Source organism: Aquila chrysaetos, chromosome 1 (genome assembly GCF_900496995.4).
Source record: "Aquila chrysaetos chrysaetos chromosome 1, bAquChr1.4, whole genome shotgun sequence".
Taxonomy (NCBI): domain Eukaryota; kingdom Metazoa; phylum Chordata; class Aves; order Accipitriformes; family Accipitridae; genus Aquila; species Aquila chrysaetos.
In genome coordinates, this window is record NC_044004.1 from 82,081,793 (window position 1) to 82,093,899 (window position 12,107).

The 12,107-nt window shown below is 42.3% G+C and overlaps 1 protein-coding gene and 1 long non-coding RNA gene across 4 annotated transcripts in view; one reads left to right on the forward strand and one right to left on the reverse strand.

Moving 5' to 3' along the window:
• Window positions 1-9,154, reverse strand: part of AP1AR (adaptor related protein complex 1 associated regulatory protein) — a 29,042-nt gene extending 19,888 nt beyond the window's left edge. For 2 of the 3 annotated variants that reach the window (XM_030029041.2, XM_030029036.2), the window contains exon 1: window positions 8,882-9,154. In XM_030029041.2, coding sequence (XP_029884901.1) covers window positions 8,882-8,958 — 77 coding nt within the window. In that variant the 5' untranslated portion in view covers window positions 8,959-9,154. The remainder of the gene's footprint in view (window positions 1-8,881) is intronic. The other variant, XM_030029029.2, reaches the window with a different exon arrangement.
• A 22-nt stretch (window positions 9,155-9,176) lies between these two features.
• On the forward strand, window positions 9,177-11,023 carry LOC115347555. The gene is made up of 2 exons (XR_003925531.2): window positions 9,177-9,394; window positions 9,925-11,023. It is a non-coding gene; the product is annotated as an uncharacterized LOC115347555 (long non-coding RNA).
• Window positions 11,024-12,107: the final 1,084 nt, after the last annotated feature.

Genomic DNA, 12,107 nt, shown 5'->3' on the forward strand with positions numbered 1-12,107 from the left:
GGACATAAACAGAGAGAGTGCCCACTGAGACCTGTTGCAACCCGAGGAGGATTCCCACCTGACAGACCACCACAACCTCATTTGCAGTAAAGAATGGTATTCCTCTTCTCTGGGAACTAAAAAAGGAACAATGGGACCTGTCGCAATCAAGGTAGATGAGCGTGGTCAGATTTCTGCAAAGGTAAATGGTATTATTGTTACCTTCCTAGTAGATATGGGAGCAACATTGTCTTTGTTAAATTTTGAAGTCCCCCAGATGTCAAATGAAACTGTAATGGTACAGGGGGTGGTAGGGGAAGAGATAAAATATTTGTCTACTCCTCTGCCAGTAGTTTTGAATGGAAAATTAGTTTGGAGAAGATATGTAATTTCTCCAAACTCTCCCGTTTCCCTGCTGGGACGAGGCCTTTTGCAGGAATTTGGTACGTTTATCTCTTTGGCACCTACAGGAATCCAATTAATTATAATGGGTTCTGAAGTAATTGATTTTAAAGAGCAAAAACATAGCGATTCAAATATACCACCTGAATTAGCTGGAGTTCCCAGAGAACTCTGGAGTACATCAGGAGATGAAGTAGGATTATTGAAATCTGCTGAACCAGTTGTGATAAAAACAAAAGGAGGGACTCCTTCAATTTGGCAATATCCGATTATAAATGAAGCCATTCCCAGCGATGAAAAACAAATCATGCATTTTTTGGAAAAGGGGATTTTGAGAGAGTGTCATAGTCCCTATAATACCCCAGTTTTGCCAGTAAGTAAACATAGGATAGATAAGGATGGAGATCCTGAATATAGATTTATTCAAGATTTACGAGTAGTAAATGAGCATGTAATTGCCCCACACCCTGTGGTACCAGACCCTAGTTTGATTTTAACCCAGATTCCAGTATGGGCACAGTACTTGACAGTGCTTGATCTTACTGGAGCTTTCTTTAGTATGCCAACTGCTGAAGAAAGCCAACCAATTTTTGCTTTCACTTGGCAAGGGAAGGCAACTTACTTGGACTAGGTTACCGCATGGCTTTACTAGTTCACCAATGATTTTTTCCCAGATTCTGAAAAATTATTTACAAGACACAGTTTTGTCAAGAAAATCTGTCCTGGTGCAATATGTTGATGATTTGTTATTGGCAAGTAAAACTGAGAATGATTGTATTTGAGATACTGAATATCTGTGTATTCAACCTGTTAAAAAAGGACACCGTGCATCTCCATCTAAATTGCAGTTTCGCAAACAGCAAGTAAAATATTTAGGATTTATATTAAAGCCCGGAATACGAGAAGTGGACCCTGAAAAAGTCCGAGCAATTCAAGAAATACCAAGACCAGTGACCAAAAAACAGTTGAGAGGATTCTTGGGACAGGTAGGATTTTGCCGTCCTTGGATCCTGGGATTCAGTGAAATAGCTAAACCTTTGCATGAAGCAACTCGAAATGAGGAAATAGAACCAATCGTGTGGGGCACTGAGAGGGAGAAAGCCTTTTGTACTTTAAAGGCTGCACTCTTATCTGCCCTGGCGTTAGGACTTCCTGATTATTCAAAACCTTTTAGACTATATTGTGATGAAGCAAAGGGGGCTGCAAAGGGAGTGTTAGTACAAGCTTTAGGACTGCATGAGAGACCTGTTGCTTATTTTTCTTCTACATTAGATCCAGTGACTAAAGGAACTCCCTTTTGTATTAGAGCAATAGCAGCTGCAGCTGAAATGGTTGAGAAAACCAGAACAATTGTTTTAGGTCATCCACTAACTGTTTGTGTACCTCATGAGGTAGAAATTTTGTTATAGCAACATGCGGAGAAAGCTATGTCTCTGCAACGAGCACATAGATATGAAATAATTCTTTTATTGGCTGATAATTTGAAATTGGAGAGGTGCAACACTCTATAAACCCTGCAACTTTAATGCCTTTACCTTCTGATGGAGGAAAAGATAACCATAATTGTGCTAATCTTCTAAAAGAAACCAGCAAGCCGCAAGATGACCAGAGAGATCAACCTTTAGATAACCCCGCTTTGAACCTCTTCACGGACCACTCATCTTACTATGAAGGCCGAAGATGTACCGGTTTCGCCGTCACCACGGAAACACAGGTACTGCTGGTGGGATCTTTGCCTGCACTTTTGGGAGCACAAGGGGCAGAAATAGTTGCTCTTACTGAAGCTGTAAAGTATGCAATTGGAGTCCGAGTTAACATTTATACAGACTCTAAATACGCATTTGGTGTATGCCATGCTACAGGGACTTTATGGAAGGAAGGGGGTTTTTTGACTTTGGCGGGAAAGACTGTTGCTCACAGACAACAGATCAAAGACCTTTTAGAAGCAATCCAATTGCCCTCTGAGATATCTGTGATTTATAAAAAGGCACACACACAGAGACAAGACGTGGTCACAAAAGGGAATTCTCTAGCCGACCAAGCCGCTAGAGCAGCAGCACGACAGGTCGTGACCGTTATGTCTCTGTCACAACATGAAATAACATTGGAGCTCCCAGACATGAAGAAGCTGCATGAAGACCTCCCGGAGGAAGAAGAACAGCAATGAACTTGGTTGGGAGCCCCGCGACGAGAAGGACAGTGGATTCTGAACAACAAACCTCTCCTTCCAAAAAGGTATTTATTGCCGATAACACGGTGACATCATGAAAGGACCCATGGGGGACCAGAGAGCCTAGCGCTCCGAATTCAGAGACTTCGGGGAGCCCCGGGAATTTATGCAGCAGCGAAAAGAATTTGTGAAGGATGTAAGCTTTGCAGGCAATATGCTTCAGTGCGAATTAAACCTCCCGGTGGGAAAAGACCACCGGCCGCCTTTCCTTTTCAAAAACTCCAAATTGATTATGCAGATATGCCAAAAACAATGGGGTACTCTTACACGTTAGTGATTGTTGATCAGTTATCAGGATGGGTGGAGGCTTTCCCGACCAGGAGAAATGACTCAAAGGCAGCAGTAAAAGTCTTATTGAAAGAAATCATTCCAGGGTATGGGGTTCCTGAATTAACTGATTCAGATTGAGGGAGTAATTTTACAGCTGCTATTCTGATACAGATTTATAATTCTTTGGGAATTTTTAATAAACTTCATACTCCACAGCACCATGAATCATCTGGACACGTAGAACGAATGAATAGAACATTAAAGGAAAAGTTAGTGAAAGTATGTAAACAAACTGGTTTGAAATGGCCTGAGGCTCTAAATTTCGTTTTGTGGGATATTAGAAATACTCCGAGGCAACCAATTGGCGTTTCTCCAGCTGAGATCCTTTTTGGGAGAATACTTGCTGTTCCAGGTACATATGTGCCAGCAAAAACTAGCCTTCTGGATGGAGATGAACAAGTAACACGATACCTTTTGTATTTACAAAATTCTTTCTTTCAAATGTGTAACCATGCTTATTGGTATCAGGGAATAAGCTCTGAAATTCAAGTTCATGATATACAACCAGGGGACAAAGTTTATATAAAGAACTTCAAAAGAAAGAACAGATTTGAACCAAAATGGGAAGGACCTTATACTATCTTACTAACTTCTTTTTATGCCATTAAGGTATCGTGGAAAGAAAATTAGATTCATCACTCACATGCCCGCAAAGAATCTGAAGCGTAATGGACAATTGTAAAGTATTACTCCTTTTTGTACTTGTTTATATTTTACCCTGGAGTGACACCTTGTGGACAAAATTTGCATTACGCTATCGAGCTGCCTGTACCAATAGAATTGTTATATAAAGTGATTGCTCTTCTCAACTTTCGGGACAAATTACAGGCTTACAGGGAAAACCTGGACAGGTCATTTTTTCGGGTAGTTATCCGAAGACTGCACAGAGAGGCCCTATTTATCCACTGTTCAATTCTCTCGAATTCTGTACCAATGTTAAAAGTAGATTTGACCATTCATGGGATACTTGGCCCAACAACTATGGCTTTCTTAAACGGCGGTGGGGATATGGCATTCCAAGAACTTATCCTGTACATCATATTCACCTTCAGGAACCAACATGGGAAATTGGGACATGGTGCTTTGACCATCAAATGTGGAAAATTTTTGATAATGGAGACTGGTGCTGTCATCGATTCTATTTATCAAGCAATCGTTTTACTTTTAAATTCAGGATTGTAATAATCAAATGGAGACTTGATTTTGGGGGGTATTTCTGGCACCATCATATGGGTTATCCCCATTCATATCATAACAGGTCATCTCTGAATGTGTCAAAACAGTTTGTGCAGAAACCTAGGGATGTTCACCAAGTAGAAAATGCCTAGACCAATAATATGCATGTGTCACCGATGAAATCTTTTACTGATAGTCTAAATTTAAGTGAATGTTGGATTTGTGTTGCTCTACCAAAAACAGTGAATCAAGTATTTCAATTAGTAGGAATTCCGCTTCCCAGAAGTGCAAATTGGAAAAAGTACTGGTTTAACACTACTTTCTCCAAATCTTATGAAGAACGAATTTGGGAAATTAAAGTATCAAATTCAGGAGACTATTCACAAGTCCATTGTGTACAGAGATGTTATCCCCCAAGTGTTAATAACCAAAGCTTATGCAAAAATCACTCATTTGTGGGAAATTGGACCCAATGCCAAAACATGACTTTTATTACCTCAGGACTGCATTTAAGTTGGCGAGCACCTGAGGACTTGGGTATTTTTTGGTTATGCGGAAACAAAGCTTACAAAGCTCTGCCTCCAATTTGGGAAGGAATTTGTACCCTAGAAGTTATGTCTACAGATTTAGAAATTCATCCAAAAACTGTCTCAAGTGCAACATGGCATAGAACCTTTTTAACTCAAATTCGAAGAACACTAAATCCCTTGATAGAAAGATGAACAGGATTTCATTCATTTGTTCGATGGCTGATTCCAGCTCTGGGAATAAGTGAATTAGAGAAAACAGTCTTAAATGTCTCTGGGGAAATTGAAAAATTAACAAATTCAACTGTACATGGACTTTCTACTCTCCAGAAAGAGGTAACTGAACTTTCAAAAATGACTATCCAAAACCGAATGCCCTTAGACATGATTCTAGCTTCACAACGTGGACTTTATACTGTCTTAAATACCAGCTGCTGTATGTACACTGATCGATCAGGAGAATTAATGACAGATGTCCAAAAAATTTGGGAGGTTAGTGCCACGATGCAACAAATTCAAAGAGATGATACATCCTGGAGATTTTCTGACACCTTTTCTTGGTTAACATCTTGGTTTCCAAATTTGGCCACTTGGGTGAAAAAGTTAATTGTAATAGTATTTGTCGTTATAATCATAGTAGTATGTGTGATTGTGTTGTTTCAATGCTGTATAAACTGTAGCTCTAGAATAATAAAGATAGAAAAGGAAATGTGGAGTTATCAATAGGATAGCAGGAATGCGATGAAAAACAAAGGGACGGAATTGTAAAAGGAACTAGGCCTTAAGCCTTATTGTTTTAAGACTATTCATATTAGACATATAACTAATGATTAGAAATTGGTTTAGATATGATTAATAGAATGCAGGTGCTTATAAAACAATATCTATGAGCTGCTTAATTGTTCTATGAGACTCCCTCTTCACGGCTGGCTTAAAAGCCAGTCAAGCTGAATCAACACAGGAAGGATCATACATCTTAAACCTAAGACATGGGAGTAAGTGATTAACTTTAGAACAAGATAAATTTATGTAATAACCTGAGTAGTTTTTTTAGAAATTCATAGGTACCTTTGAAGTGTAAGAAGATAGGTGATGATGGTGACCAGAGACCTTCTGCCTATGACCACCAACCTCAGGAGAACCGAGACATGAGAATGGAGAATGGATGAGATAAGATGATGAATGGTAACGATATGAAAACAGAAAATCGGCTGGAAAATTACAGAGACTTGGCTGGAAAATTACAGAGACTTTGGATTGGGACAATGGGTGGCAAAAGGGTATATAAGGTTTGGAAACTTTTCGAAGTGTGCCATTCACCGCGGTGGTGGCCCAACTCTGAGTTGTTAATAAAGCAAACCTAGAGTAACGCACGTTTGAAAATTCTTTAACACCAACTAAATGTTTGTATTTTTACAGGAAGTTAAACTTATACTACACTAAAGAAGGTTTTGACGTTTCTCTCCACACATGCTCAACATGAACTCTAAAATCATTGCAGCAGTTCATACATAAATCTCCAAGATTTTAAGCACAACTCTAAGCAAAGGATATGGAGGATTCCATATTGCAGGATATGGAATCACTCGTTAAAAAACTGTATACTGAATTATTTAATTCAGAGTTTATTTCTTACAGTTAAATCGTGGAGCATCTAAAAACACTGCAGCACTAGTTTGGGTGTGGGGGGGTAGAATCTGAGTAATTCCAATAATCACAATTAACTTGATAAGCTACATTATTACATCGTGCTGTTCCAGAAGTAGCCAAATCTGCAGAATTTGGTGGCAATCTAACTTGCAAACTTACAAAATTTATAAGACACATTTTACAGTTTTGTTTTTAATACAAATCCCTGCCTCTCCCACCACACAGCACAGGAAAATACCTTAATTGCCTAACACTCCAATACCATTCTGTAAACTACCAGCACACCCAGAAAACGAAGATTATCTGAGATAGCTGGCACATGTCTGCAAGAAGTAGCACCGATTATCTTTTTTTCATAAACTGATCCCTGTATACGATATTCCAGGTTCAGGCTTCCAAAGCCAATCCAAACAGGTTGCAGCCCCTTCATTTGGAAAAGTCTGTTTTCTGTAATATCTTACTATTTTTCTAAGACTTCCACTACAGGCTATGCAATACCTGAAGAAACATACCTAACAGTTTAACATCACAACAACAGACAGAAAGATTTATTTCACTGGTAAGGACACTCTGATATTGGACTAACAGAAGCAATACATGCACATATGAGTAGCTAAGCCATCATGGCAAACAAACTTCTCCTTTGAGAGTATGCTCATAAAAATTTCTTCATTAATTTCCTGCCATTTAAGAGAATGGCACTTCTCATAATTCTATGCATCGGCATTCATATTGGCCATTCTAAAACCCAAGCAAGTAGTAAGCCAGTAGTTACATGAAAGGCACCAAAACACACGAAGTCTGGCGAGTAAGCCAGTAACTTCAGCAACCGTCTGCTGAAAACCAATTGGAGACTATGAGATGGTGCGGCAGGAAGCTAACATAAACGATGCTTCATCAATCAAACAGGTACCAAAACCAAGTACTAGAACAGATGACACCGCAAACACCAATTAATGTACAAAAGGGTAACAAAGTATTGCAAACATACAAGAAAAAAAAAAAGAATACAAGGGAAAAAACAAACAAATAAAAAATATAGCTAATAGTCCCTTTAGACCAGAGGGAAAGATAAAAGATAACCATATAGCTAGAATTTGCTGTTATAGCCAAGACAACCGCGTGCCTTTTTGGACTCTGTCTCCTATCCAGTGCTCATAAGTCAATTAATAAGTCAATAAAAAGTAGTTGGGGGGTAGGAAAAAAAGACCAAAGAGACCGCACAACCAAAGCTAAAATTTACAGAGTAAGTACACGTTGCCAGAGACTTATCGTCTTTACCCTTGACTGCTAAAAAAAGGGTATTAGCCTATGAGCAGAGACTCAGCAAAAAACACACATGAAGCAAGACCCTTTCAAGTATTACTTATTTTTCTCAAGGTATCGTACAAGAAACAGATAGTTACGTGCCAGCTGTCCAGGCATTTCAGGTGTTCACACCCTCAGCTAGAGAGTATTAAAAATACAAGCGGGTATACTCCACACATGCTGTCCTGGTCTTTTGCCCATTTCTCTTAAAAGTATTCCTAAAAGGTCTTCAGGACAAGCAGAACGTCAGACTTGCCTGCTACAACTGATGTGAAATAAGAGGCCATGAGTTTGCAACATGCAAAAGCCTCAGCATATCTGTCTAGAATGACTTCAATCCTAATACATCAGTCAAAAATACGTGACATAGAAACATCAAATACTCGTAACCATACAGAAGAAAACCAAGTTCTTGTACAGGCAATGTATCCTTCCCCTGTTTGTAGACTGCTTTTCCATGAACTGGTTGTTGCAGAACAAAACATGGATTACACATTTACATGATATAGGAAAGTTTATTCGGACCATTCTGCTCCAGATCTTCTGTAGCAGTCACCCTTTATCCCAAAAGAGTCTCAGCCTCTGACTCACAGAGAACACCACAAGACCATATTCTAGACAAGATGGTGGTTTTCCATCCTTGCACAAACACAACCACCAGCACAGATTTTGGCAACTGACCTGAAAAATCTTTCTAAGCTGCTGCTTCTGGAAAAACAACCCCGGATAAGGACTGAGGAGTAAGAATGTCCCCGCAGCCAGTTAACCTAAGCCACGCCTGGAGGTGCATTACCATCAGCCGCACAAAGCCGAGCAACCTTTCGACGGCATTTCATCAGTTCGAGCTGTCAAGGCAGAGGCTACCTAGGCGTTTTCTTTCTCTCTCCTGCCTTCAATCTACCCGCGCTGCTTGCTCCTGAGGGGAGGCGGCGGAGGGGGCCGCCCTGCAGCCCGGCCGTACCCAGACCCCGCATGAGGTGGCGGCCGTCCCCCTCACTGACTGACCCACCTCACCTTCCTTGCCGAGCCCACACCGGGCACCGCGGCAGCCCCCCGGCCTCGTCACCCCCCTCTCCTACCCCAAGGCAACCCACGTCCCGCTGTCAAAGCTGCCGGCGGGGGACGGGGACCAGGCGCCTCAGGGCCCTCCAAGCTCGACCGCCTCTCCTCACCGCCCGCCGAGGAGGAGGAGGGATAGAAGGCGGGAAGGCGGAGCCGGGCGGGCCCAGCACCTCCCCGCCCCGGGGAGGGGAAAGGGATAGCCGCTCTGCCCGCTTACCCTCCGCCTCGCTGGAGCCGGCCGGCTTCCCTCCGGAAGAAGAGCCCGCAGCACCACTGCGCCCAGCAGTTCCCCATCGCATCCTGGGCGGCAACGGCGGCGGCTGCTGCTCCTCCTCCCTTCAGGCGGGTTCAAACCGCCCCTGCCGTCAAGGGCGGCGGAGGAGGAGGAGGAGGAGAAGAGAGGAGGGCGGAGAGGAAGGGCAGCCGCTGACCCTAAGAAACAAAGGGCCGGGCGGCGGGCGGAGGCTCCGCGCCGACAGCCTCATGGCCGCGGCCGCTGCGCAGAGGCGGACGCCGCATGCCCCGAGCGCTGGCACCGCCCCCGGCGGCGGCGGCCCGCCCCTTCCCGGGCGCTGAGGAGAAAGGCGGCGCCCGCCCAAAAACTGCTGAGAGGAAAAGCCGTCTCCCGTCAAACCTGGAAGTTCTGAACGCTCTTCTCCTTGAGGACCGTCGCCGAAGGTATTTATTTCCTTTCCAGGGGTCGTCTCAAAGGAAGAAACGTAACGGGAAGGTGAGGTGGAGGTGACCGAGTTGTTTTCTGCGGGTGTAAACTAGGTGGGAGAGGTCCTGTGTGAAACCGAAGCGGGTGTTGAGGTTCTGTCGTCTGGGAAGACGGGATGGGTAAAAAAATAAGGCAGTTTACCACAAAAATGCCTTTGAAAGAAGGCAGTAACATCTCATGATCAACTGTGTCATCACCACCGCATGCCCCAGGTGTGATTTTTTTTTTTTTTTTTTATTTTATTCCCCTCCATTTTGTGCGGTGAAGAGAAATAGGGAATACTGTGAAATCCTCTACCTTGGCATGTGTTCACTACAGCTTGTATGCGAACAAAAATTCCTTAATTAAAAAAAAACCAAACCCCACCATTGTAATTTCAGCCCTAAAAGATCATTCAGGGCACCAGATTACTTCATCCCTAACTTCCTCAAGTCATTGGATACTTTGTTATCAAAAATATTAAGTAACTAGTTGTTTGTGTGACTCATCTAAATCCCAGCATCTAAATGACAGGGACTATCGTTATTTGTCTTCCTGAGGTTTAACTACAAGAACTACGATGGATGATTCTGGGAGAGACCATGATCTCTGAAGATTTCTGGCAAACAAAATAGAAAAACAAAATCAGAACTGACACTGCATTGACATTCTCTAGATGAACATTTCTGAGAGCTACAGCAAGACAAACACAATGTGGAAGGCACACAGCATTTGGTATTTGGTATAAAAAGGTAAACAATGTATAAAAGAAATGCCATTGCCCCACATTCAAAGGATCCCGAATCCACATTGACAGAAATCATATCAGTTGCACTCAGCCCAGAATACTGAAAACATCTAACTTATGCTGTAGATACTTAGAAAATGAAGCTATCCAGTTTTTCATTGGTTTAGATATAGGGCTGTGTTCACTGTAAGACTACCAATTTAATTCTCAGAAAAAGAAAGCTCTCCTAGCTATTGACTTTAAAACTCTTCCGCCCCTTTTTTATTAACCTGGTGGATGTCCTTTCCTGTGGTCATGCAAGATCAGAAGAGCTACCAGTAGCCTACATTTAAATGAAGAAAAATATTTCAGGGTTCCAAAGGCCAGTAGGAAAAAGCATCACCAGTAATTACACTTTTGAGGAGAGGAATCCAGTTCAAGGCCCCTGTTGGCTATAGGCATCACATTATGAGAGAAAAAAAGGGTTTCTCTCAAATTATACACACTGAACTCAGTCAGTGCCATTCAGATACCAACAGGCTGTCAAACATATCTGGAGCATGGGTACTATATGGCTTAGCAAGATACCTCACTCGTTCTTCACCACCTTCAGTCTCTTTGGCTTTAAATTATAGCACCACACCGACACACGTCATTGTAAGTTAACAGTGATGTTACACATATAAAAATAAAGATCACTCAAAAAACAAACCCCAAAGCAACCTATAGCCAAAAGAAATCATTGTCATCATTAAGTTAGTTGCTGATGGAAAAAAACAGCATTACTCACACAGCAGCGAGGCAGCTGGAATCTCTGATTATTATAGAGATCCCATTGACACTGGACACTGTCCATAAGCGAGAAAAGCTGGTTCTCCATATTGTTTGCTATGGTTAAAAATAAAATAAAACTGAAGAGCCATCTGCACTGACAAAGTGAGTTCTCAAAGTCTGCTATGCGTGTGTGGTTGTGGTTTGTGCCTTTCATTTAATGAAGCCAAAAGTGGTATCTCAGCAGTGGAAGAGTTAATTGGTTGCCACGTTAGCTATCTATTAGCAGTGCTGAACAGATGCCAGGTCCCAGAGAAGGCACTCGCTACAATAATGACAAGCAGTAGAAGGTGGGAGGAATATAATAAATTAATGCCAACTGAGCTCTGGTTTTTTTTTCCTGGAACTGTGAGGTCAGCCTTGAAAGGTGCATTACAGTGATTGCATATAGGAAGTGAGAGTGAGAGGGAAGGAGAAATAAAAACAACCAGAAATGAATTACAGAAGGTGACGCGTATCAACATGACTTGAGAAATATGACAAAGGTTTCAGAAAGTATTATTGGAATATATGATGCCTCATGATGCTATTTGCCAGGAAACTGGCATTTTGGCAAGGTATATACTGCTCCTCTCCCAAAGAGAAATGTTGCAGTAGTCAAACCTGACAGGTGTTCATAAATTTCTCCAGAGCAATTGGAGACCTTTTCTTCTGCAGTACCCTAGACTGTGCAATATAGGCCACTGAGCTGAGGAGAGAAATGTCGAGGAATTGATTGTTAAAAGCAGAAAAGGGAAAGTGGCTCGGCCCTTGCACGATGGCTGCGGGGTGTGACATTTTCCTAGTGACCTGATGGGGTAGGAGTTACGCAGCTTTGCAGTCCTGTGAACAGACACAGCTGGTCTCTACTCCTTCCTCCCTGATGCTTTCATCTCTTCCCCCCCCCAACTGTAACACAGCACCTTTGTTTCGGGAATATCCACACAGAATGTTTTTGTTTCTGTAGTTTCAGTTTCTGATTGCTTTCTCTGGCACACATCCTGCCATGCCGCTCCTGTCTGGAGCAAGACAAGTCGACGTGAGCGAAAGACTCACCGTCACGGGTGGCTACATCAGTCGCTGTCTCCTTCACTGGTGTGCAGTGGAAAGAGCAAGAGTAGGTTGGATTAAGCCTCGGTCAGTAAACATACACATGTGCTTCAACTTTGCTAGAAGCAGCCCCTATTGAAGGAAACAGCCTGGTGT